At 42.5% G+C, this 27574-nt stretch overlaps 1 protein-coding gene and 1 long non-coding RNA gene across 5 annotated transcripts in view; one reads left to right on the top strand and one right to left on the bottom strand.

Annotated features, from left to right (window-relative positions):
• On the top strand, window positions 1-26893 carry RNASEL (ribonuclease L). Of its 4 annotated transcripts, none has more exons than XM_061160867.1 (8): window positions 1-154; window positions 2707-4368; window positions 18601-18686; window positions 18788-18817; window positions 20107-20312; window positions 21226-21358; window positions 23468-23637; window positions 24302-26893. In XM_061160867.1, the coding sequence occupies exons 2-8, from the start codon at window positions 2895-2897 to the stop codon at window positions 24480-24482; spliced, it is 2280 nt and encodes a 759-aa protein (XP_061016850.1). In that variant the 5' UTR covers window positions 1-154; window positions 2707-2894; the 3' UTR covers window positions 24483-26893. The 4 variants fall into 4 exon arrangements, with proteins under 4 accessions (XP_061016850.1, XP_061016849.1, XP_061016851.1 ...); XM_061160866.1 differs by having other exon boundaries at window positions 18788-18862; XM_061160868.1 differs by lacking the exon at window positions 18788-18817.
• The window catches only part of LOC133069366 (uncharacterized), a 37305-nt gene continuing 9891 nt past the window's right edge, over window positions 161-27574 (bottom strand). Inside the window, exons 2-3 of the long non-coding RNA XR_009695842.1 lie at window positions 7083-7191; window positions 161-400 (exon numbers count right to left, since the gene is read on the bottom strand). This is a non-coding gene — a long non-coding RNA (uncharacterized LOC133069366). The remainder of the gene's footprint in view (window positions 401-7082; window positions 7192-27574) is intronic.

Here is a 27574-nt window from a genome sequence, read left to right as displayed (position 1 = left end):
GGCGTGGCCAACGTTCCCGCCTCTTCCTGCCACTCTCCGGGTTCCGCCCCGCGGGCTCAGTCCCCAGGAGGGCCTGCTTTCTTGCTGGCAGCAGTATTTGACGGTTAGATGCCGCCAGAGGAATGACTGAGGAGGAGGCATCTGCGTTTAGAAGGTAGGACACGCAGAGGGAGGAGAGCTGGGAAAGCCTGAGAAGGTGTTTTCTTTGAAGGATTCCTCGGGCTTCTGGGGACTGGAGGTGAAGTGGGTGTGGAACTTGGGGAGAGGAAGGAGCACGCGGAGCCAGCCGGCCAGTCCCAGGGGATCCTTTGCACCTGAGTCCTTCTGAGATTTCCAGGGTTCTGCCATAATTCACACATTATTTCTTCAAGGCATCTCTGTTTATCAGGCTCCTCTGGTCCTGTGGGGAAAATGAAACTGAAAGCAGGACTCTCCTTTTGCAGGGCTTTTGTTGAGCTGTTTTTTATTTTCTGCTCTGATGTTTTACTCGGGTTTCTTTTATTATTGTTATTATTATTATTCCCTGGAACAGGAAATGGCAACCCAGTACTCTTGCCTGGAAAATTCCACGGACAGAGAAGCCTGGTGGGCTACAGGCCGTGGAGTCTTACTACTATCTTTTTTTTTTTTTTTTTGCATTTCCTCATAAGTTAGTCCAAGGTGTGGTGTTCTTAAAAGATTGTATTACTTTGAAGCTAGCAGCTGAAGGAAGTGCCTGGAATAAATAAGGAAGCAGAGAGGAAAAGAAGTTTGAAGAAACCCTGAATCCTCCAGGTTTCTTTGAGCTTCTTTCTTTCCTTGATCTTTTCCAGCCCACCTCACACTCATTGTCACTAAAGTTGTTTACATAAACATTTGATCCAAAGAGTTCATTGCTGGGTGACTGTGCTTCCGCTGCATATTTGGTTAGCTCTCTGAGGGTAGAGGCCTTGAGACTGTCAGGCAGGTGGGACTGCTGAAAAATAGTTGCTTTGTGATTTTTGTAGCAGAAGCAGTTATAAACATTCAGGTAAGTTTGCTGCCCTCTGCCCTCTGAATTGTATCTAAATGGCTCAGATCTGATGGAGGGCAGTTGGACTAAATTGACATCTCCTAGGTTCCCTATTTGTGTAGCATGTAAAGCACTGGGTGGGAAGAACGGGATGTGTTAAGGTTTTTTTTTCTTTTCATAAAGTGATGTAATTAGCTCTACCATTTACTGAAGGCCTAATATTTCCCCCTTTCCCTCCTTCAGTGCACTTTATATGGGGGGCTGTATTTATTGTTGTCCCCATTTGAGGGAACAGAAAATTCAGACTCAATAATAATCCAAGGTTACACAATTAGGAAGAGTCTAGAGTTACACAATGAGGGGCCAAACTTAGATCTTGCAGAGGTGGGAGTTCAAGTTCTTTCCCCTACTCCAGGAGTCCCCAGCCTCTGGGATCTAATGCCAGATGACTTGAGTTGGAGCTGATGTAATAATAATAAAAATAAAGTGCACAATAAATGTAATGCTCTTGAATCATCTCCAAACCCACCCCTTCCCCACCCCTAGTCCATGGAAAAATTGTCTTCCACGAAACCGGTCCCTGGTGCCAAAAAGGTTGTGGACTGCTGCTTACTCTACACTACTTTGAATAGGATGCACACTTTTGCACTTGCAAAGAGCCAGGAATGGACTGAGCATGCTCAACCAGAAATGCAGATTGGCAAAAAACACGTATTTTCTTATTAAATAAGGGTTCTGATTTTTTAAAGAGGTCATTTATTTCTAGTAAGAGTGTGTTTATATGGCATTGGAAAAAAATGTATTAATATAGGTTGAGAATCCTAAAAACAATCATAGCCTTTGACTGGTCATTCAGTTCTTTGAAATTAATCGTAAGAAATCTATTATAATATAAGATCTCTCATAAGAAAACAAGATAAAATAAGCTAAATTTGCTTCAAAATTATTTAGAATTGTGAAAAAAAATCTAAATTTTGAAACTCTGGTTTAAAAGTTACTTTAAAAATCTGCTCAGTATTAGGGAACTGAAACACCTCTCTAATGGTCTATTGCAGATATTAAAATATTTTAAAATACTTTGTAATAACACAGGACATTATTTATAGTAAGGTATTAAATGAAAGGAAGCCAAATACAAAGTTACAGATCATGAGCCCAACTATTTTTAAAATTAATTTATAGACTATACTAAAATATTAACTATTCCTGTTTCCAAGCAGAGGGAGAATAGAGTAATACGTTTCTTGTTTAAAATTTACATATATTTATGTTGTTTTGCTGTTCAGTTGCTAAGTTGTGGCTGACTCTGTGACACCCTGGACTGCACACACCAGGCTCCTCTGTCCTTCACTGTCTCCCAGAGCTTGCTCAAATTCACGTCCGTTGAGTTGGTGATGCTGTCTAACCATCTCATCCTCTGTTGCCCCCTTCTCCTCCTGCCCTCATTCTTTTCCAACATCAGGGTCTTTTCCAATGAGTCAGCTTTTCACATCAGGTTGCCAAAGTATTGGAGCTTCAGCTTCAGCATCATTTCTTCCAATGAATATTCAGGCTTGAACCCCATGAACAGCATGAAAAGATGTATATTTATAATATTCTCTAATAAAAAATTCTATGATAGATGTATTTTGAAAACATTGCTAGTGAAATTGATTTCTCTAATTCAAATGTTTTATCACTCTGATAACACTACAAATTACGTCTCTCATCTCCAGGTGAAAAGTCAGAAGACCCCAAGAGTATTGGTGCCTCCTCATATTGATGGTCTGTAGCCAGACAATTCCTATTTCCCCTGACAGGAGTTTCTAACAGTTCCATGTCTCTTTGATCAAATCCCGAGGAGATAAGTTTTCATTTTCTCAGAGAGAAGGCAAGAAAGTTGTAGCCAGTGGTATATACCATCATGGAGACTGAGAGCCATAACAACCCTCAGGAAAGACCCACACCCTCTAGTAATGGGAGGGCTTCAAGGGAAGACAATCATTTGTTGATTAAAGCTGTGAAAGATGAAAAGATTGAGTTGGTCCAGCAATTGCTAGAAAGAGGGGCTGATGTCAATTTCCAGGAAGAATGGGGCTGGTCACCTCTGCATAATGCAGTACAAGTTGGCAGGGAGGACATTGTGGATCTTCTGCTTAGTCATGGTGCTGACCCTTGTCTGCGGAAGAAGAATGGGGCCACTCCCTTCATCATTGCTGGGATTGTCGGAGACGTGAAGTTGCTCAAACTATTACTTCCCAAAGTAGCAGATGTCAATGAGTGCGATGTTAATGGCTTCACAGCTTTCATGGAAGCTGCTGTGTATGGCCAAGTCGAAGCCTTAAGGTTCCTGTATAACAACGGAGCAGAGGTGAATTTGCACAGAAAGACAGTGGAGGATCAAGAGAGGATTAAGAAAGGAGGGGCCACTGCCCTCATGGATGCTGCTGAAGGAGGGCATGTAGAGGTTGTGGAGATCCTCCTTCACGAGATGGGGGCAGATGTCAATGCCCGGGACAATAGGGGCAGAAATGCTTTGGTCTATGCTCTTCTGAACTCTGATGTTGAGAAGGTGAAAGCCATTATTCGCCTTCTGCTGGACTGTAAGGTTGATGTCAATGTGAGGGGGGAAGGAAGGAAGACGCCGCTGATCTTGGCAGTGGAAAAGAAGAGCCTGGATCTGGTGCAGATGCTTCTGGAACAAACAGCTATAGAGATTAATGACACAGACAGTGAGGGTAAAACAGCATTGCTGCTTGCTGTTGAACTCAAGCTGAAGAAAATCGCCCAGTTGCTGTGTCTCAAAGGAGCCAGCACAAAATGCGGGGACCTTGTCACAATAGCGAAGCGCAATTATGACTCTGACCTTGCAAAGTTTCTTCGCCAGCATGGAGCTGTAGAAGACGTTCGCCCTCCCGATAAAGCCTGGAAGCCTCAGAGCTCACGTTGGGGGGAGGCCCTGAAACATCTCCGCAGGATATCCCGCCCTATGATAGGCAAACTCAAGATCTTTATTGATAAAGATTATAAAATCGCTGACACTTCTGAAGGGGGCATCTACCTGGGGTTCTATGAGGAACAAGAGGTAGCCGTGAAGCGGTTCTCTGAAGGCAGCACACGGGGACAAAATGAAGTCTCTTGTTTGCAGAGCAACCGAGCCAACAGTCACGTGGTGACATTCTATGGCAGTGAGAGGGATGGGGGCTGTCTGTATGTGTGCCTCGCCCTATGTGAGCACACGCTGGAGAAGCACTTGGCCGACCGCAGAGGAGAGGCTGTGCAAAACAAGGAAGATGAATTTGCCCGAAACGTCCTCTCATCTCTGTTTAAAGCTGTTGAGGAACTACACCTGTCTGGATACACTCATCAGGATCTGCAACCACAGAACATCTTAATAGGTGAGTCCCCCGTCTTCTCTTAGAAATGTAGGGTCTTTATTTATCAGAGGAACAGATTTTCATGGCAGAATAGGAAAGAACTAGAGTCAGTGTGGATTGTTCAATTTGAGGATGAATGTAGGAAATCCGTAGTTACAGTGCAGTTCCTCCTGCTACCAGGTAGAACCTGTATTATTCCATGTGGAGGTGAAGGAAGCTCATGGAATACCAGGCTAACCTTATGCTGCCCTTGGCAAATACAAATATGAATGTAGGTTTTGGATGGAGCCAACTCCAAGAAGTTTGAATTCTTAGAGTAGTCTGTAAGTAAGAGACTCTAGAAAGTGTGTTCCTTCAGACAAGGTGGCAGTTAACGGTGAATGTTGTGTGTGTGCTCAGTTACCGTGAAACTTAACGGCAAAACTGAGGTCAAACTTGGGATCCAGGATAAGATGTGAGACAAGTGAAACACACTGCAAGCAGGCTGAACAAATCAGTGTGTACTCTTGTAAACCAAAACCATATGCTAAAGCAACATTCAAGGAAACAGGCAGAGCTGAGTGTAAAATCCCAGGGAGCAAGGTAGTGCAGTAGTAAGAGCCTCAGCTTGGACTTCCCTGGTGGTCCAGTGGTTGAGAATCTGCCTGCTAATGCAGGGGGCACAGATTTGATCCCTGGTCCAGGAAGATTCCACATGTCACCAGGCAACTAAGCCCATGTGCCACAACTACTGAAGCCCTTATTCTAGAGCCCGTACTCCACAGCAGGAGAAGTCACCGAAATGAGAAGCCCATGAAGCAAAACTAGAGAGTAACTGCTGCTGTCCACAGCTCGAGAAAGCCCTCTTGCAGCAATGAAGACCCAGTGCAGCCAAACATAAATAATAATTTAGAAAGATCCTCAGCTTCAGCCAGGTTTAGGGAACCTTGCAACCTAGTCCCAGCACTTTGTAGTTTTGTAACCTCAAGGAAGTTGCTTAATTCTGTGAGTGTTGGTTTCCTCACTTGGTACTAATAATACCTCCTTCAAAAGGTTGTTACGAAGTCTTAAATGCTCTGTGTCATATGGACAAGTCACCTGTACATTGTACGTGCCCAACAAAGGCCAGGTACTTGTCTAGAGGGCTAAAGCAGATGTGGATACCTAACCTACAGATATGCACTGAGTTTAAACATGGTGTGAGGGACCAGGGCAAAAAGAAGGTGTGGGCATTTAGAGGCAGAGAGCAGTATATAAGGTGCTGGAAGAGAGACACAGGTACACATAAGATCTGGCTTTAGTTTGAGGAAAGGTACTCATGGCACTCCTTCCTGGTTTTAAGCAACGTTGCTGGGGAGATGGACAAGGGCCAGAAGTGTGTACAACTCTACCTGGTGAGAAAGAGTCTTTGAGGTTCATTCAGGGGTGGGGACCTTCCCAATTCTACCTGCCGATCTTGATGCGAAAGGGTCACACATCACATTCTAAAGAAAAATAATTTTTGAATACCTATTCTTCGAACTTTCTAGCACTGCTTCTTCCATTCCTAAGCTTGAACAATAAAGAATTGATTATATCTATGCATCAGGTGGTGAACCTAGCACATACTGCAGACTCTTCCCTGTATTAAATTCTTCAAATGATGGGAAAACATTTTTAAGTGAATTTGTAATTAAAATCAACATTAAAAAAAGAATTCTTAGAGGACAAAATCCTTGAGGAATCATGGAGAGACTAAACATAGATAGGATGGGATTGAAGAATGGCATAGGAGCCCAGGACAAATGCAGAATGTCACAGAAAAACATTACTCATGAAAGTGGGAAGAGTACAGAAAAGCACCACTCAAAAGCGATGGAAGCCATAAATAGGAGAGAACCAAGGACCAGAGAGCAGGCAAGATTGCTACCTCAGTAGAAATTAGGAAGATCAAACCCTGGACTTGCCCTCTCCCCTAGGGACCAAGCATCTATGACAGGCCTTTCTGTCTGCAGACAGCGGGAATGCTTGAGACCTTGAGTCACTGATGATTTTAAGAGAGAGACTCAAATGTGTTCCTATATATGGCTGAGAAATATTCCATTATATATATGTGCCATGACTTCTTTATCTATTCATCTGTTGGTGAATATTAGGTTGCTTCCATGTCTAAGCTATTGTAAATAGTGCTGTGATGAACTTTGGGGTGCATGTGTCTTTTTCAGTTATGGCTTCCTCAGGGTATGTGTCCAGTAGTGGGATTACTGGGTTATATGGTAGTTTTATTCCTAGTTTTTAAAGGAATCTCCATACTGTTCTCCATTGTGGCTGTATCAATTTATGTTCCCACCAACAGTGCAAGAGGATTCCCTTTCCTCCACACGCTCTTCAGCATTTATTGTTTGAAGTGGAGGGCGGGGGGTGGCAAGGAGAGTGTGGGACGAATTGAGAGAGTAGCACATAACATTACTGTGAATAAAATAGAGAGCTAATGGGAAGTTGCTCTATAACAGAGGGAGCTCAACACAGTGCTCTGTGACAAGCCAGAGGGGTGGATGGGTAAGATTCAAGAGCAAGGGATATAGCTATACTTATGACTGATTCACGTTGTTTTATGGCAGAAGCCAACACAATAGTGTAAAGCAATTATCTTCCAATTAAAAATAAATTTTAAAAAACTCAAAAGAATTCAGGAAAAAAAAAAGAGAGAGAAACAAAGAGCTGTTATCACACAGGATGTCTGCCAAAGCAACTATTAAGTGGCATGGCCCACTTACCCCAGAGCTTCATTGAAAAAAATGCAAAGCAGAAGCTCTGACAGTGCTCTCATCCCTCCTCTGTGTTGGGTGGCATTAACAGGATGCACAGGCTGTCAGGGAGTCTCAACTGTAATGTAAAACATACATCAAAAATCACCTAAGATATTTAGAGTTGCTGGTAGACTTCCCTGGTGGTTCAGTGGCTGGGACTTCCTGCTTCCACTGCAGGGGGCTGGGGTTCCATTCCTGGTTGGGGAACTAAAATCCCACATGCCACACAATGTGGCAAAAAAAAAAGTTATAAGAGTTGCTGATACTGAAAGGTTGTTGAACCACGAAAGACGCCAGGATTCTTGACCTCCGGAGGAGAAGAATTCAATCCGGGGCCAGTGACAAGGCTGGATCGCTTAGAGCTTTTGTGTAATAAAGCTTTATTAAAGTATAAGAGATAGAGAAAGCTTCTGACATAGACATCAGAAGGGGGCAGAAGGAGTGCCCCCACTGCTAGTCTTTAGCCAGATGTTATATAGCTACTAGCATTCTGCTAATTAGAGAAAGGAAATGTCTCAAAACTCAGAGACTGGCACCAGGCCCCTCCCCACAACATGCATTTTCAGATAACATTGGCTCCAGGTGAGTCATCCCGGGTCATAAAACAATTGACATGAATCTTGAAGAAAGGCAGGTTTCCAAGTAAATATAGAGTTTCATTAAATGAGTAAAACATACTGGTTTGTCAAGTGGGTTTTGAGTCTTAGGCGAACCGACTTGAAGACAGAGTCTAGGGTAAATACATAGTTCATTAACATAGCTTAAGGCAAATATTTCCATAAGAAAAAAGCATTGGTTAGCTCAAGGTTTGAGAAAAGTTAAGTTCAGAAATGCTGGGCTGGATGAAGCACAGCTGGAATCAAGATTGCCAGGAGATATATCAATAACCTCAGATATGCAGATGACACCACCCTTATGGCAGAAAGTGAAGAACTGAAGAGCCTCTGGATGAAAGTGAAAGAGGAGAGTGAGAAAGTTGGCTTAAAACTCAACATTCAGAAAACTAAGATCATGGCTTCTGGTCCCATCACTTCATGGCAAATAGATGGGAAAACAGTGGAAACAGTGGCTGACTTTATTTTTTGGGCTCCAAAATCGCTGCAGATGGTGACTGCAGCCATGGAAGAAAAGTTATGACCAACCTACACAGCATATTAAAAAGCAGAGACATTACTTTGCCAACAAAGATCCGTCTAGTCAAGGCTATGGTTTTTCCAGTAGTCATGTATGGATGTGAGAGTTTAACTATAAAGAAAGCTGAGGGCCGAAGAATTGATGCTTTTGTTTTTTTTTTTTTTCCAGTGGGTTTTGTCATACATTGATATGAATCAGCCATGGATTTACATGTATTCCCCATCCCGATCCCCCCTCCCACCTCCCTCTCCACCCGATTCTTCTGGGTCTTCCCAGTGCACCAGGCCGGAGCACTTGTCTCGTGCATCCCACCTGGGCTGGTGATCTGTTTCACCATAGATAGCATACATGCTGTTCTTTTGAAATATCCCACCCTCACATTCTCCCACAAAGTTCAAAAGTCTGTTCTGTATTTCTGTGTCTCTTTTTCTGTTCTGCATATAGGGTTATCGTTATCACCTTTCTAAATTCCATATACATGTGTCAGTATGCTGTAATGTTCTTTATCTTTCTGGCTTACTTCACTCTGTATAATGGGCTCCAGCTTCATCCATCTCATTAGGACTGGTTCAAATGAATTCTTTTTAATGGCTGAGTAATATTCCATGGTGTATATGTACCACAGCTTCCTTATCCATTCATCTGCTGATGGGCATCTAGGTTGCTTCCATGTCCTGGCTATTATAAACAGTGCTGCGATGAACATTGGGGTGCACGTGTCTCTTTCAGATCTGGTTTCCTCAGTGTGTATGCCCAGAAGTGGGATTGCTGGGTCATATGGCAGTTCTATTTCCAGTTTTTTAAGAAATCTCCACACTGTTTTCCATAGCGGCTGTACTAGTTTGCATTCCCACCAACAGTGTAAGAGGGTTCCCTTTTCTCCACACCCTCTCCAGCATTTATTGCTTGTAGACTTTTGGATAGCAGCCATCCTGACTGGCGTGTAATGGTACCTCATTGTGGTTTTGATTTGCATTTCTCTAATAATGAGTGATGTTGAGCATCTTTTCATGTGTTTGTTAGCCATCTGTATGTCTTCTTTGGAGAAATGTCTGTTTAGTTCTTTGGCCCATTTTTTGATTGGGTCATTTATTTTTCTAGAATTGAGCTGCAGGAGTTGCTTGTATATTTTTGAGATTAATCCTTTGTCTGTTTCTTCATTTGCTATTATTTTCTCCCAATCTGAGGGCTGTCTTTTCACCTTACTTATAGTTTCCTTTGTAGTGCAAAAGCTTTTAAGTTTCATTAGGTCCCATTTGTTTAGTTTTGCTTTTATTTCCAATATTCTGGGAGGTGGGTCATAGAGGATCTTGCTTTGATTTATGTCGGAGAGTGTTTTGCCTATGTTCTCCTCTAGGAGTTTTATAGTTTCTGGTCTTACATTTAGATCTTTAATCCATTTTGAGTTTATTTTTGTGTATGGTGTTAGAAAGTGTTCTAGTTTCATTCTTTTACAAGTGGTTGACCAGTTTTCCCAGCACCACTTGTTAAAGAGGTTGTCTTTTTTCCATTGTATATCCTTGCCTCCTTTGTCAAAGATAAGGTGTCCATAGGTTCGTGGATTTATCTCTGGGCTTTCTATTCTGTTCCGTTGATCTATATTTCTGTCTTTGTGCCAGTACCATACTGTCTTGATGACTGTGGCTTTGTAGTAGAGTCTGAAGTCAGGCAGGTTGATTCCTCCAGCTCCATTCTTCTTTCTCAAGATTACTTTGGCTATTCGAGGTTTTTTGTATTTCCATACAAATTGTGAAATTCTTTGGTCTAGTTCTGTGAAAAATACCGTTGGTAGCTTGATAGGGATTGCATTGAATCTATAGACTGCTTTGGGTAGAATAGCCATTTTGACAATATTGATTCTTCCAATCCATGAACACGGTATGTTTCTCCATCTGTTTGTGTCCTCTTTGATTTCTTTCATCAGTGTTTTATAGTTTTCTATGTATAGGTCCTTTGTTTCTTTAGGTAGATATACTCCTAAGTATTTTATTCTTTTTGTTGCAATGGTGAATGGTATTGTTTCCTTAATTTCTCTGTCTGTTTTTTCATTGTTAGTATATAGGAATGCAAGGGATTTCTGTGTGTTAATTTTATATCCTGCAACTTTACTATATTCATTGATTAGCTCTAGTAATTTTCTGGTAGAGTCTTTAGGGTTTTCTATGTAGAGGATCATGTCATCTGCAAACAGTGAGAGTTTTATTTCTTCTTTTCCTATCTGGATTCCTTTTACTTCTTTTTCTGCTCTGATTGCTGTGGCCAGAACTTCCAACACTATGTTGAATAGTAGTGGTGAGAGTGGGCACCCTTGTCTTGTTCCTGATTTCAGGGGAAATGCCTTCAATTTTTCACCATTGAGGGTGATGCTTGCTGTGGGTTTGTCATATATAGCTTTTATTATGTTGAGGTATGTTCCTTCTATTCCTGCTTTCTGGAGAGTTTTAATCATAAATGAGTGTTGAATTTTGTCAAAGGCTTTCTCTGCATCTATTGAGATAATCATATGGTTTTTATCTTTCAATTTGTTAATGTGGTGTATTACATTGATTGATTTGCGGATATTAAAGAATCCTTGCATTCCTGGGATAAAGCCCACTTGGTCATGGTGTATGATTTTTTTAATATGTTGTTGGATTCTGTTTGCTAGAATTTTGTTAAGGATTTTTGCATCTATGTTCATCAGTGATATTGGCCTGTAGTTTTCTTTTTTTGTGGCACCTTTGTCTGGTTTTGGAATTAGGGTGATGGTGGCCTCATAGAATGAGTTTGGAAGCTTACCTTCTTCTGCAATTTTCTGGAAGAGTTTGAGTAAGATAGGTGTTAGCTCTTCTCTAAATTTTTGGTAGAATTCAGCTGTGAAGCCATCTGGTCCTGGGCTTTTGTTTGCTGGAAGATTTTTGATGACAGTTTCGATTTCCTTGCTTGTGATGGGTCTGTTAAGATCTTCTATTTCTTCCTGGTTCAGTTTTGGAAAGTTATACTTTTCTAAGAATTTGTCCATTTCATCCAAGTTGTCCATTTTATTGGCATAGAGCTGCTGGTAGTAGTCTCTTATGATCCTTTGTATTTCAGTGTTGTCTGTTGTGATCTCTCCATTTTCATTTCTAATTTTGTTAATTTGGTTTTTCTCTCTTTGTTTCTTAATGAGTCTTGCTAATGGTTTGTCAATTTTGTTTATTTTTTCAAAAAACCAGCTTTTAGCTTTGTTGATTTTTGCTATGGTCTCTTTAGTTTCTTTTGCATTTATTTCTGCCCTGATTTTTAAGATTTCTTTCCTTCTGCTAACTCTGGGGTTCTTCATTTCTTCCTTCTCTAATTGCTTTAGGTGTAGAGTTAGGTTATTTAATTGGTTTTTTTCCTGTTTCTTGATGTAAGCCTGTAATGCTATGAACCTTCCCCTTAGCACTGCTTTTACAGTGTCCCATAGGTTTTGGGTTGTTGTGTTTTCATTTTAATTCATTTCTATACATATTTTGATTTCTTTTTTGATTTCTTCTATGATTTGTTGGTTATTCAGAAGCGTGTTATTTAGCCTCCATATGTTTGAAGTTTTAACAATTTTTTCCCTGTAATTGAGATCTAATCTTACTGCACTGTGGTCAGAAAAGATGACTGGAATGATTTCAATTTTTTTGAATTTTCCAAGACCAGATTTATGGCCCAGGATGTGATCTATTCTTGAGAATGTTCCGTGTGCACTTGAGAAAAAGGTGAAGTTGATTGTTTTGGGGTGAAATGTCCTATAGATATCAATTAGGTCTAGCTGGTCCATTGTGTCATTTAAGGTTTGTGTTTCCTTGTTAATTTTCTGTTTAGTTGATCTATCCATAGTTGTGAGTGGGGTATTAAAGTCTCCCACTATTATTGTGTTACTATTAATTTCCTCTTTCATACTCGTTAGCGTTTGCCGTACATATTGCGGTGCTCCTATGTTGGGTGCATATATATTTATAATTGTTATATCTTCTTTTTTGATTGATCCTTTGATCATTATGTAGTGTCCTTCTTTGTCTCTTTTCACTTCCTTTATTTGAAAGTCTATTTTATCTGATATGAGTATTGCGACTCCTGCTTTCTTTTGGTCTCCATTTGCATGAAATATTTTTTTCCAGCCCTTCACTTTTAGTCTGTATGTGTCTCTTGTTTTGAGGTGGGTCTCTTGTAGACAGCATATATAGGGGTCTTGTTTTTGTATCCATTCAGCCAATCTTTGTCTTTTGGTTGGGGCATTCAACCCATTTACATTTAGGGTAATTATTGATAGGTGTGGTCCCGTTGCCATTTACTTTGTTGTTTTGGGTTCACGTTTATACAACCTTTCTGCATTTCCCGTCTAGAGAAGATCCTTTAGCATTTGTTGAAGAGCTGGTTTGGTGGTGCTGAATTCTCTCAGCTTTTGCTTATCTGTAAAGCTTTTGAATTCTCCTTCATATCTGAATGAGATCCTTGCTGGATACAGTAATCTAGGTTGTAGGTTATTCTCTTTCATTACTTTCAGTACGTCCTGCCATTCCCTTCTGGCCTGGAGGGTTTCTATTGATAGACCAGCTGTTATCCTTATGGGAATCCCTTTGTGTGTTATTTGTTGTTTTTCCCTTGCCGCTTTTAATATTTGTTCTTTGTGTTTGATCTTTGTTAATTTGATTAATATGTGTCTTGGGGTGTTTCGCCTTGGGTTTATCCTGTTTGGGACTCTCTGGGTTTCTTGGACTTGGGTGGCTATTTCCTTCCCCATTTTAGGGAAGTTTTCAGCTATTATCTCCTCGAGTATTTTCTCATGGCCTTTCTTTTTGTCTTCTTCTTCTGGGACTCCTATGATTCGAATGTTGGGGCGTTTCACAGTGTCCCAGAGGTCCCTGAGGTTGTCCTCATTTCTTTTGATCCTTTTTTCTTTTTTCCTCTCTGCTTCATTTATTTCCACCATTTTATCTTCTACCTCACTTATCCTATCTTCTGCCTCCGTTATTCTACTCTTGGTTCCCTCCAAAGTGTTTTTGATCTCATTCATTGCATTATTCATTTGTAATTGACTCTTTTTTATTTCTTCTAGGTCTTTATTAAACAGTTCTTGAATCTTTTCAATCTTTGTTTCCAGGCTATTTATCTGTAACTCCATTTTGTTTTCAAGATTTTGGATCATTTTTATTATCATTATTCTAAATTCTTTTTCAGAATATCTCCTATCTCCTCCTCTTTTGTTTGACTTGGTGGGCATTTTTCATGTTCCTTTATCTGTTGGGTATTTCTTTGCCTTTTCATCTTGTTTAGATTGCTGTATCTGGAGTGGGCTTTCTGTATTCTGGAGGTCTGTGGTTCCTTTTTGTTGTGGAGGATTAACCCAGTGGGTGGGGTTAGACGATTGGCTTGTCGAGATTTCCTGGTTAGGGAAGCTTGCGTCAGTGTTCTGGTGTGTGGAACTTGATTTCTTCTCTTTGGAGAGCAATGGAGTGCCCAGTAATGAGTTTTGAGATGGGTCTATGTGTTAGGTGTGACCTTGGGCAGCCTGTATGTTGATGTTCAGGGCTATGTTCCTGCGTTGCTGGAGAATTTGCGTGGTATGTCTTGCTCTAAAACTTATTGGCTCTTGTGTGGTGGTTGGTTTCAGTGTAGGTATGGAGGCTTTTGGACAGTCACTTATTACTTAAAGTTCCTTGTAGTCAGGAGTTTTCTGGTGTTCTCAGGTTTTGGGCTTAAGTCTCCTGCCTCTGGATTTCAGTTTTATTCTTCCTGTAGTCTCAGGACTTCTCCAACTATACAGCCCTGATAAGAAAACTTCTAGGTTAATGGCTAAAAGATTCTCCCCCGTTAGGGACACCCAGAGAGGTTCACAGAGTCACATGAAGAAGAGGAGAGGGAGGAGGGAGATAGAGATGAACAGGAGGAGAAAAAGGGGGACTCAAGAGGAGAGAGACAGATCTACGCAGCTGTCTGTTCCCAGAATGTTCTCCGTAGCCCAGTCACCTACAAAGATTCACAGAATTGGATTGGGAAGAGAAGGGGAAAGGAGGAAATAGAGGTGTTCTGAGGTAGAAAACAGAGAGTCAAGATTGGGAGAGAATAATCTTCGGTTTAAAAATAGGGCTTCTCTTCTTTTTTTTTTTTTTTTTGTAAGGTTATAGTGTATTGAAAATGAAAATTAAGGAGTAGTAGAGGAGTACTAGAGGACTTTAAAAGAAATAAGAGAAAAAGAAAAATAGAAAATAGAAGAGAAAAAGGAAAGAAAAAAAAGAAAGAAAGAAAAAGAAAAAAAAGAGAAAAAAAATTTTTTTTTTCTTTTTTTTCCCCCTAATTAAAAAATCGTAAAAGTCTATGGAAATGAAAGTTAAGGAGTAATGGGGGAGTAATAGGGGATTTTAAAGGAAAATAAAAGAGAAAAAATAAAAAGAAAAAAGAAAAAAAAAGAAAAAAATAAAAAAAGAGAAAAAAGTAAAATTATATCTAGGAGTTTCTCTGGAGCTGTTGCGGTCAGTGTGGGTTCGGCTCAGTTTCAGATAGCTCCTCGTTCCCGCTTACGCTTCTCGATATCTACAGGCTCCTCCGGTGTAGTCGGTGTTTTCTACAGGGATTTTAATCTGTTGCACCAGTCCCTTCTGAAGCGGTTCCCTTTGTTTATTTGGCTTCTGTTTGCCGGTCTCTTCAGAGCCTCATTTCCGCCCTGACACAGGCGGGCGGAGGTGGACTCTTACTCAGGTAGCTAGTTCCGTTGCTCCGCGGGGAGGGGCTGGCGCCGCGGGGATGGGCTGGCGCTGCCGGGAGGGGCCGATGCTGCCCTCTCCGTCTGCGCCGCTCAGGCTCCCGGCTGTTCTATATGGAGCGCGCCCCGCGCTGCGCGAGGTTCCAGCCCTCGGGTGTTCCACAAAAGCGTGGAAGGAAAAGCTGCGCCTGCTCTCTGTGCCTTCCCGTCAGAGCAGTCCAGGCAGCCAGGGCCTCGGTGGGCACACTCTCCCCAGGTGTGGCGCACCCACTCCCTTCCGCGGACCCAGTCTCAGTTTCCGCTGGCGCCAGTCGGGTGCGCGCGCCTTCTGCCCTCCGCGTCCCCAGCCCCAGTCCCCGCCCGCGCCGGTCAGGTGCCTGCGCCCTGTGTCTCGCCGCGACCTTCCCCTGCCCCCTGCCTCCGGCCTCCGGCGGGGCTGGGCCGGTCTGCAGCCTGCGAGCTCCTCTCTGGACCCTCTCGGTCTCTTTGTTCTGCGAACGGCCGGCAGTGTGTTCGGGCCGGTTAATTTACTCTCTCTCTTTTGGTCTCCCACAGTTCATGTTGGCAACTCACAGAAGCTCCCTCCGATTGTCCTCAGGGCACTCAGGCCCGGACCCTACCCCAAGCAATGCCGCCTAAGAGCTCCCGGGACGGATCTCCGTCCTTAGCTCTTTTGTCTCACTTTTTATCTTTTATATTTTGTCCTACCTCCTTTCGAAGACAATGGGCTGCTTTTCTGGGCGCCTGATGACCTCAGCTAGCGATCAGAAGTTGTTTTGCGAAGTTTGCTCTGTGTTCAGTTATTCTTTTGATGAATTTTAGGAGAGAAAGTGGTCTCCCCGTCCTACTCCTCTGCCATCTTGGCTCCTCCCGAATTGATGCTTTTGAACTGTGGTGTTGGAGAAGACTCTTGAGAGTCCCTTGGACTGCAGGGAGATCCAACCAGTCCATCCTAAAGGAAATCAGTCCTGAATATTCATTAGGACTGATGCTGAAGCTGAAACTCCAGCACTTTGGCCACCTGATGCAAAGAACTGACTCATTTGAAAAGACCCGGATGCTGGGAAAGATTGAAGGCAGGAGGAGAAGGGGACAACAGAGGATGAGATGGTTGGGTGGCATCACTGACTCAGTGAACGTGGGTTTGGGTAGACTCCAGTAGTTGGTGATGGACAGGGAGGCCTGGCGTGCTGCAGTCCGTGGGGTCGCAAAGAGTCAGACACGACTGAGCAACTGAACTGAGCTGAACAGAACTGAAGTTCAGGTGGAGCTAGGTGTCGTCATGGCAACACAGAATTTTAAGAGAAACCTCTTTTTAAATTTGTATAGAGAAGGGGGAAAAAAAATCTTAACACTTGTAGTTTGTTTCCTCCTGCCACTTAAGAAAGATAAAAAATGTCTGACACTTGCAGCCTATTTCCTCCGTTTGGAAACCCCTGGCCCTCCTGCCTGTTACCCTCTCAATACTATGAAAGAGAGGCATGAAACAGGAGAATTTACACCCAAAGAAACATAACTATAACCAGGTGTATAAATTTCCCATGGCTGTTGAAAGAAATTGTCACAAACTTGGTGCCTTAAAACAATAGGAATTTAATTTCCCATGGTTCTGGAAGCCAGAAGTGTGAAACCAGTTCCACTGGCACTAAGTCAGGTGTCAGCAGGGCCAAAGCCCCTCTTGATGTTGTATACAGAAACTAGGTGTAAGCTTTAAAATTTTTATAGCACTTTAACAATGTCTATTGAAACTAAAAATAAAAAGTTGGGCTCAGATGGTAAAGAAACTGCCTGTGATGCAGGAGAACCAGGTTCAATCCCTGTATCGGGAAGATTCCTTTGGAGAAGGAAATGGCACCCCACTCCACTATTCTTGCCTGGAAAACTCCATGGACAGAGTAGCCTTGATGGGCTACAATCCATGGGATCACAAAGAGTCAGACTTGACTGAGTGACTAACACTTTCACTTTTCATGGGGAAAAAAAATCAAATGTTAGAAGAGATGTGAAGTGTTCCGTTAAACACTTTCAAATTTCAGTAGCAGAAAACACAAAGTGGCTTAAATAAGTGAAGGGAATTATTGAAATAATTGAAAACAGCCTGTGATTTATGATGTACACCCTATCCGCTCCTTCAGTCTCATTACAGGCTGTCTTGCCACCCCAGGCATTCTCCATGAATTCCTATCTGGAATTCTCTCTTCCCTTTCTTCCCAATTCCACTCACCTATCCAATTTCTACTCATCTTTTCTCTCTAGGCATCTCTTCCTTTTTTTTTTTTTTTCGCCTCACCCCAAGGCTTGCAGGATCTTAGTTCCCTGACCAGGGATTGAACCCATGCCCCTTACACTGGAAGCTTGGGGTCCTAACCACTGGGTCTCCAGGAAATTCCCTAGGCATCTCTTCCTTAATGAAAACTTCTCCCCCTTTACGCAGCCATGTAGCTCTTCTCATGGTACACTTTTAGAGCATCCTGAACTTTTGACCAGCATTTTCAAAACTGCAGATTAATGTTTAGCCATGTATTTATTCCTTTACTATCAGCCTCCTTGCCCAGAGACTCTAAACTCTGTAGAGCCAGGACTGTGTTCTCCTTCCTCACCATCATTTTTTCTCTCACTAAACATTTGTTGAACAATTTGATGGGTTCATTTTTGTTAGACTCTGGATTTCCCTACAATGCTGAGGTCCAGATTCATAATGAAAGGGCTCTGAGTAACAGTTGTACTGGCTGGTATCTGCGGTTACCCAGCCTTCCTTCTCAGATTCCTTTAAGCCACCTCTTTGAGGACAAATCATCTTTGACTTTGTTCCCCACCTCTCTTATCTCTCTTTCTGAGGACTCAGTGGCTTTCTTCAAAGGAGGAAGATGCTGAAGGGGAGAGGGAGGCATCGACTCATTAGAAGCACGTGGTTGACTCGTGGTCACAGATGACAATGTCAGAGTGGGCAGTGGCGAGTGGGCTTGATTTGGGAATGCTATGCTAAGGTGGTCTTGGATTTGGACCCTTCAGCTCTAGGGTCCAGTTGTTCTTCAGCTATAGGACGTAACCTTAACTCCTGCCAGCAGCTTCTTTACAAATCTGTGCTCTTTGACCCCAAGAATTGCATGAAGGGGGAGCTGGCTATACTTATCCTCATACTTCCCCAACCCCTGGCTTGGGATGAATAAAATGTAAATCCTGCTCTTAGCAGATACCAGCAGGTCAAAGAACACAGTGCACATGACTGTTTTGAAAAGTAAATAAGGCAGATATGAGCTCATCATTGTCTTCCTCAGTGATGATGGATTGTACATTGATTGAATTACAGATTTATGTAAATTAATTATAACATGGGGATTGAGGATTTTCTTTTTTAAAAATATATTTACATATTTTTAATTGAAGGATAATTGCTTTACAGTATTGTGTTGGTTTCTGCCAAACGTCAACATTAATCAGCCACAGTATACATGTCCCTTCCCTCTTGAACCCCCCCTTCCACCTCCCACCCCTCTAGGTTGTTACGGAGCCCCAGTTTGAGTTCCCTGAACCATACAGCAAATTCCCATTGGCCATCTGTTTTACATATGGTCATGTAAGTTTCCATGTTACTCTCTCCATACATCCCCCCCAAGAATAAGCAATTTCAATGCCTCTCTACAAACTCTCCTTTAGATTCCAAGAATGCTGCTTGCCTGGCAGATTTTGATGAAAGCATCAAGGGGACTGGAGATCCACAGGAAATCAAGAGAGATCTAGAGGTAATTTCTAGAAACAGTTTACTTTTCCATCTCTCTACTTCCTTATTCGTTCATTATCTTACTTCCTGTGGCCAATTAAAGGATGTTCCTGTTTCGCCTAGGAAAGAAAGAAGTTTCAAGGCATTTCCTCGGTATGCATGGCCCCCACTCCCTTGCAGACAACAGCATCTCTCTGGGTGGGTGTGAAGTTGGTCCTTGCTGTGGCCGTTTCTGCATCTCTTTGGATGTCTCTCTACCCTCACAGGCTAAATAGAAAATACATTGAGCATGCCACATTTCTTGAAGAATTACCTCCAGGAGATTTCTCCAGAATAATTCCACAATTCCTGTAGGAGGTATTTGATGCCTGAAGACAAAGTAAATGAGATTTCTTTTCCCACTCTATTCAAATGCATGTGCTAAACTCCTAGGAGGGTCAGATACTAAGGCCTTCTGAAGCACATGGGAACGACAGGATTGATCCCCAGCTCAAAAGAGACTATAGTTGGCCCCACGGGTTAAGATCCTAAATAACTGTTTCCCCAGAGAGGAGACAAACCAGGAGACATATAACCTCTGTAGACCACAGCTCCTGGATAGACTCTGACCCGTTAGGGCAGCCTGCCCCCTGGAGTTCTCCAGGGTGCTGAACTTCCAACCCAGTTGGTAAGAACTCTTCATCCACGCCTGGCCTTTCTGGCTCAGTGGCTCCAGATCTGAGCCCCTTCCCTGACTGGTGTCTTAGTGCAGAAGTTCCTGTGCTGGTCTCCTCCCTAGTCTTTCCTCCCTACTGTGTCCTGACTCCTGGGGTGTTCACTGTGTTCTTCTGGACCTGGTCTGGCTCTTTAATCTCCTGCCTGACACAGGCCCAACCCAAAGTCCCTGTTCCTAGCCAGACTCTGAGCAACCCCTGCCCCTTGTTTAAAACCTCTCCCTTTCCCTGGTTTATTTAAAAATTCTATCTGTACTTTGAGGTCTAGCTCAAATTCCTCTTCCTCTAAGCAGTCTGCTCTGACAGCTCTGGCCTGGGATTATCTTTTGCTCCTTATAAAACTAAACTACACTTTCTTGAAGAGTTCTCCATGCCCAGGCTCATGCCCAACCTGTGGGCTCCTTGAGATTCTACCCATTTTCCATTTGCTCATAGCCTGTGCCCCACCCTCCAAAGTTCCCCAAATAGAGTACTAATTCATAAGCACTTTTGACTTGATTTATGGGTTTCCCTGGTGGCTTAGATGGTAAAGAATATGCCTACAATGCAGGAGACCTGGGTTTGATCCCTGGGTGGGGAAGATTCCCTGGAGAAGGGAATGGCAACCCACTCCAGTATTCTTTCCTGGAGAATCCCATGGACAGAGGAGCCTGGTGGGCTACAGTGCATGGGGTTGAAAAGAGTCAGACATGACTGAGTGACTTTCATTCACTCATGGCTTCTGTGCAGGCCCTGGGACTGCTGGTCCTGTATGTGGTAAACAAGGGAAACATTTGTTTTGAGATGCTGAAGGATCTAAGAACTGAAGAGTTGGTTGAGCGTTCTCCAGATAAGGAAACTGAGGACCTCATTCAGCATCTCTTAGTTCCTGGGGACAATGTGAAGGGCCATCTGAGTGGCCTGCTGGCTCATCCCTTCTTTTGGAGTTGGAAGAGGTAAGGAAAACAGTGTCTATTACAGGCCTCTAGGATGGAGATGGTGAGTGTATTAGTCAGGGCTTTTTATATTGGGTTGGCCAAAAAGTTCATTTGGATTTTTCCATAAGATGTTACTACAGAAGAACCCCAAAGAACTTTTCTTTCTTTTTTTTTTCCCAAAGAACTTTTCAACCAACCTGATATACATACAAAATAAAGAAATGCCTCATGCAATACTGGGGCTGAGAAGTTCTACCATCTGCCCTCTTCAAGCTGGTGACCCAGGAAATTCAGTTGTATAATTTAGTCTGAATCCAAAGGCATGGGAACCAGGAGAGCTGAAGATGCAGATTCCAGTAAAGGTCTGAAGGCCTGAGAACTTGGAGAACTGAGGGCAGGAGTAGAACCATGTCCCAGCCAAAGTGATCAGCAGGGAGGTGGCACATTTCCCCTTTCATTCTGTTCAGGCTGCCCATAGATTGGATGATGCCCACTCGCACTGGGAAGGGCTGTCTGCTTCACTGGTTCAAATGCTAATCTCCTCTGGAAACATCCCCACAGACACACCCAGAGTAATATTTAATCTGAGTGCTGTGTGCATGGTTGGTGAAATTAACAGATGAAATTAACCATCATGGTGAGGTGGGCAGGAGTCAGGCTGGGAATCAGCAGACACAGGCTTTTCTCTCAGCTTGGAATTTCCTGGGTGGGTGTCATTGGAGGAGTGACTTAACTTCTCTGGATCTGATTTTTTTCCATTGAAGAATAGAAAAATGATTCGGGCAAAAAGAGAGAGCGAGAGCTCTCCCATTGTGCAGATTGTTTAGAGACATGCTTTTACTACTCTTATCAAATGCCAAAATGTAATAGTTTTCTCTCTCTGGGAAAAGTGGGAAGGGTGGAATGATCATGATCATTCTGTCATTCTCAGCCGCTACCGGACACTCCGGGATGTGGGAAATGAATCTGACATCAAAGTACAAAATACTGATGGCAAGATCCTCCAGCTTCTGCAACCTGAAACATCTGAACTTCCCACAAGTTTTTCCCAGTGGACAAATGAGGTGTGAACAACTTCTATGGTCTGGGAGTTATTCCAGGAATAAGAACCTGTTACATTGGTTTTCCTAACTTTTTTATACTATGAGCCTGGTTCAACCAAGGGGTAAGAGGGGTTTTCCTTGCCCTCCTCCCATCTCAGACCCCCTCAGCTCTTCTGGATTTCTGCTCCAGGCCAGGTCCTCCTGAGATACTCATCTAGGCTCCTCTTTAGAATGGACTTGTCACAGCCCAAAAGCCTTTTCCTCTTCTGTGACTCTTTCTCTCAAGCCTTATTTTCTGACTGAGGCCTGGCTAATAATTCTATTTCCATTGTGACAAGAGCAGCTGATTAAATGGAGTTTAGTCCAAGGGAGGTACTTCCACAGGGGCATTTCCATTCAGGGAGACTGGCTGCCTCTGATGCTGGTGAACAGCCCAGCATCGAGCATCCACACACCCACACCTACTTTCTGGATGAGAAAACAGAAAGACAAGAAACAATCATCTTTCAAATTCCTTCTCTTCTAGAGAGGGTCTACCCAACTTGAACTCAATATAGTGGAACATGGGCTTCCCAGGTGGAACTAATGGTAAAGAACCCACCTGCCAATGCAGGAGACACAAGGGACGTGGGTTTGATCCCTGGGTTGGGAAGATCCTCTGAAGGAAGGCACAGCAGCCTACTTCAATATTCTTGCCTGGAGAATCCCATGGACAGAGCCGCCTGGCGGACTATAGTCCATAGGGTCGTACAGAGTCAGACATGGCTGAAGCAACTTAGTACACATGCACTTATAGTGGAGCATAATAATTAATCACTCATTCAGTCTAATTGGCACTATCATAACTTTCACTATTATGAATTAGCAGACATCTGTCAAATACCAGTGTGTGTTAGGACCATGCAAGGTCATGGATATACAAAGCAGAGTATGGCATCCAAGTGGGGCTGAGAGACCTACAGAAGGGATGGCTGTGGGATACATGCCGGGTACCCCTGAGATATAAGCAGAGCATTATGGGAAAATCCACAACTCTCAAGTCTTTGAGTGGGACCAACAGCTTCCATATCTTAGGCCTGAGGTAGGACTCTGCTTCTCCCATACCTCCTCGTTTCTGGGTCTCATTTTGCTTTCCTTCCCTTGTCTGCCTCTGGACCACACATCACACTCATAATTGTTGGCTTAACATCTGTCTTTCCTACTACCCATTAAGTTCTGTAAGGAACTGATAGTGCCACCTGGGCAGACTTCTAGTCACCAGTTACTCTTTCTAAGGGACCCTCTGGTTTCATGGTTGTTGCATCTTATTCTCTTACTCCAAACTATTTCTAAATATCAGAACTATCTACAAAGAGTGTGAGCACAGATAGATAGTGGGAATTTGCTGTATGATGCAGGGAGCTCAAACGAGGTGCTCCGTGACAACCTAGAGGGGTGGAGGTGGGAGGGAGGCTTAGGAGGGAGGGGACATATGTATATACTTATGGCTGATTCATGTTGCTATATGGCAGAAACTAACACAATATTATAAAGCAATCATCCTCCAATTAAAAATTTAAAAAATAAATGAAAAAAAAAGTGATAGCACAAAGAAGAAGGCATTACTAATACGAGAGCAGCTGCCCCGGGACACCTAGGGACAAGGAGAAATATGTAACCTTTGGAAACATAACTACAAACAAAACAAAGAACAACCACACTCACTATGGCAATGGCTGCAAGGCCTGGTCTCAGTCAGGACAACCCTCTTTAAAGAGGAGATGTAATCAGGTATGAATTTGGAAAGGTGGCCACAAGGATAGCAGTACTGTATAGTATAATGGGCAAATTTCCTCATGTAGTAGCCAATGATTTCCTAAACCATGTTTTACTGTAGTTAATTTCTATGAAAACAATTCTCTTGGAAAATAGATACACAAATTTAAAGTTATTTATAGTTCCACATCCAAATACAACCACAATTAGCACTATGGTGTACAGTGTTTACTTCCATTCTTTTCTATTAATTTGCTTTATTAATTAGTCATAATTTTGGCATTATATTCAAATTTGTATTCTGCCTTTTTGTATTAACATTCTATCAGGATTTATTTTGTGTTGTTACCACATTTTTGTGTAATTTTTCTTTAGGTTGATGAATCTGTGATGAAAAAAATGAATGCGTTTTATGAGAAAAGGAAACAGAACAAAACGTATCAGAACAAAACGTATCAGAACAAAACGTATCAGAACACTGTAGGTGACCTGCTGAGGTTCATCCGGAATTTGGGAGAGCACATTGATGAACAAAAGAATACAAAGTAAGAACTGTTTTCGCTCTTATAGGTCATATATGAGATGAGAATAATTTAAAAATTCCGGTTCTAAGTTTACATCTGCTATTCAATGGAAAGAAGAAAACTTATTTTGATGAAGGGAAAGTCATTCCTCCCTTCTGTTTGGAAAGGCCCACCACAAGGGTCTTATAGTCAGTGATGGACATTCCCATCAGGTTCTCATCTTCCTTTTCAGTTTTTGTTGAGCCTGCTTGAACAGAAGGCTAGCGACTCTTGTGAGAAGAAACACAGGGGACTGGGTGGCCGGGCAAAACGAATGTACATTATAAGTGTAGCCCCATGTTAATTCAGTTAGCTTTTGCTGCCAAAAACCTCAGTTGCAGACTCACCCAAAATTTGCAGTTTTCAGGGCTCTTTTGGATTTCAGCATTGTAGATAAGAGATTGTAGAATTGTACTATGTCCATGTTATAGATAATAAAACTGAGGCGCAAAAAAACTCAAGTTGATGAAATTTACTGTTAGTTGAACAGTCAGGAGGTTAATCTTGCTCTGTCAGATTCCAAAGTCTTTGTTTATTCTGCTATAGACACCAGGGGAGCAAAAAAAAATCTCCAGGGCCGTATACTGTAAAAGGGAGGATGCAGAGTTTGGGGCAGGCATATCAAAATATTTCTGTTTCATTTCAGGATGAAATCAAAAATTGGAGAACCTTCCCAGTATTTTCAGGAGAAATTTCCTGATCTGGTCATGTATGTCTATAAGAAACTACAGAACACAGAATTTGCAAAGCATTTTCCAAAAATCTCAACCCGAACAAAGCCGACGTGTGATGGAATTGGTGGTGGTGAGCAGGCTGGCCAGCCCTAGTTAGTGCCTTTTGAATTCAGGGAGGTACAATCTTGCTGTGCGAGTCACAACTCTCTGGGGCTCTTGATTTTTTATTTTTATTTTTTGGCCGTGCCATGCAGCACATGGGATCTTGTTTCCCCTACCAGGGAATTCCCTGGGCCTTTTGACTAACCTCGTTGCTTGTGAGTGATGAATTGGGTAGCTGATGTGTCCGTTCCTGGTGCCGTGCTCAACATTCTCCACGTTTACAACAACAACAACAACAACAAAAAGTGTGTGCTCAAACTGCTTTGGTCCTTAGTGAAGCTTAGTGGCAGGAGCTGAGATGGCATCCTGCTAAGATGGCATCCTCTTGTCAATTGCACCAAAGGAGTGAGTTCCTAGACCCCTAATGCTTTATTTTTACATCAATTATCTCATGTAATTCTTCCAACAATCTTGCAAGATAGGATTAATGTCCCCATTTAGGAACTGAAGAGCCTGACAGACTCAGGGAGTTTGTACATCTTGACCCAGATTATACAGCCTGCACAGAGTGCCGTATAAATGGATGTGGTGTTACTGTTAACTCACTCAGTCACCTTAGAACTTCATGACTAGCTCAGAGCTCTTCTGCATGAGACCCAAAAAGAATAGGTCAAAGGGACTCTAGGTGGCTACAATCATTCCATTCATTCATTCATTAATATTTGCTGAGCACTAACTAATATGTCTAAGCACCAATTATATGAACTGCGCTCCTTCTAGAATCACTTGTGCTGGTTTCCTATGACCTAAGGCAGTATTTTTGAACTGTTGACTATCTTGCCCTTCAGAGGCCATTTGGCAGTTAAAAATGGCTGTCCGAGCAGAGGGTAGGGGGTGGTGCTGGCGTTCTAGTAGATAGAGGTCAGGGATGCTGCTGAATGCTCTATGATATGCGCAGGACAGCACCCGCCAAACAGAATTATCTAGCCTAAAATATCAGTGGCTCTGAGGATGAGAAACTCTGCCTTAAGAGGCTGTGACACCTCTGAACTGGCTGCGAGCCCAGGCCTGTGGAGTGTGTGGCCCACCTCACAAAGGAGTGACCAGAGTCTGATGTCTTGCTTTAGGATCTGTAATGAGACAGTGCCCGGGTCGCCTCCTCAGGAAGCCCTCTGAAGCCCCTCACTTTCCACATTGCCGTCTGAGTGTCCTGTCTGCTCCCTAGCACCACAGTTACCCCAGAGCATGCTTCTCTCCACCCAGAGCATGGCTCTTCCTCCCTGGAATCTGAGCTCCTTAGGGCCCATGATATATTGATGTGTGTCATTAGAGTTTAGCAAAATGTCTGCCAATGTCTGGCAATGATCAATAATTATTCATTGAAAAATGAACAATCCATCTTCATAGATGAGTAATATTTGTAGATGACATTTTGATGGTGTTTTATAATTTATAAATTACACCTGCGTATTTTATCTTTTAGTTTTATAAATAATCCTGTAAGGTACGCGTTATGATCCTCGTTTCGCAGATGAGGAAACTAAGGTTAGAGATGCGCTGATTTACTCTAATGCATGGGAAGTGTCACTGTCTCGATCTGAAAAGATTTTCTGGCTTGAAGTCTGATTGCTTTCCATTTATCCTCACTGTGGTGGTGAGGATGTAGCTTTGTAGTGAGAGGAGCTGGGGAAGAACATGTCTCTTAGGTTCTTTTTAAAAAAGGAGGTGGGGACTTCCCTGGTGGCCCAGTGGTTAAGAATCTGCCTGCCAGTGCTGGGAACAGGGGTTTGATCCCTGGGCCAGGAAGATTCCGCAAGCCGAGGGGCAACTGAGCCCCTCATGGTTGTGTGCAACAACGGCTGAGCCTGTGCTCCAAAGCCCATGCCATAACTAGAGGAAGCCCGCATGCAGCAATGAAGATCCAGCACAGCCATGAACAAACAGATAAATAAACATTTACACATAAATAAATAAAAAGAAGGTGGTCTCCGTATAGCTCAGAGAACTCTACTCAGTGCTCTGTGGTGATCTAAATGGAAGGAAATCCAAGGAAGAGGGGATATGTGTGTATACATATAGCTGACCTGCTTTGCTCAACTGTACACCAATAAAAATAAATAAAAAATGGAAAGGAGATGGTATCGACTTCCCTGGTTGTCCAGTGGTTAAAACTCTGCATTTCCAATGCAGGGGGCACAGGTTTGAATCCCTGGCCAGGGAACTAAGGTCCTACATGCCTCATGGCACAGCCAATAGATAAATAAAAAATATTTAAAAGGAGGTGGTCTAAAACAGGTGTTATGGAATGAAATTAACAAGTGCTGGAAGAAACTTAAGACTTTTCTTTAAGGTTTCAGGAGCAGTAGTTTTAAAACTAAGATTTGATTTTCTGATTTGTAGTGAGTACCTAGATATGACAATCAAATGTCCATTAGTAAAATTCAATAAAACTTTGAATTATCTGAATGTCTGATTTTCTGAGTGACATTTCCACTTTAGAGAGTGGTGATATCTACAGTAGGAAATGCTCAATGATTAACTCCTGGGTAAATTTTAAGAAAGGCATTCTGCCCTTTAGTAATGGGAAAAAGAACCTAATTTTAGCCCTCCATTAATCTGGGACACCCTGGATGTCCTTGTAGAAAAAGATCTGATCATTTTTCTCCCTGCTTTAATCCTCTAAGGGTTTCTGTGGATATGCTGCAAATATTTCTGATTCAGTTGCCATTATCACAAACATTTAATTGAGCTTGTAGTTCATGTTAGATACTGTGTTAGGCACCGTGATTCTGTGCATGGACTTGTCAAGCAGAGGTGCCAGTTACACAGAGATGAGGGGAGCTTGCCTGCCTAGAATGCACTAAACAAGCAACATAAGAGAGAAAATTATGTTAAGAATAATCATTACCACCTCTTGAGCACCTACCACTTTCTAGAGCCAAATAATTTTACATGTGACACCCCGAAACACACATGACATTGCCATAGATGCAATTATTCCCATTTTATAGAAGATGCAACTAATGCTCAGAAAGGATTGCGAAGTATGGGTAGTAAGTGGATGAGCCAAGGTGCAAACCCAGTTCTGCAAGTCCATAGAGTGTGGTTTTTCTGGACAGCCAAAGATGGCTTTTCATCATCCT

The sequence above is a fragment of the Dama dama genome, chromosome 14, assembly GCF_033118175.1.
Source record: "Dama dama isolate Ldn47 chromosome 14, ASM3311817v1, whole genome shotgun sequence".
Classification (NCBI taxonomy): domain Eukaryota; kingdom Metazoa; phylum Chordata; class Mammalia; order Artiodactyla; family Cervidae; genus Dama; species Dama dama.
This window is presented reverse-complemented; position numbering and strand designations above follow the sequence as displayed.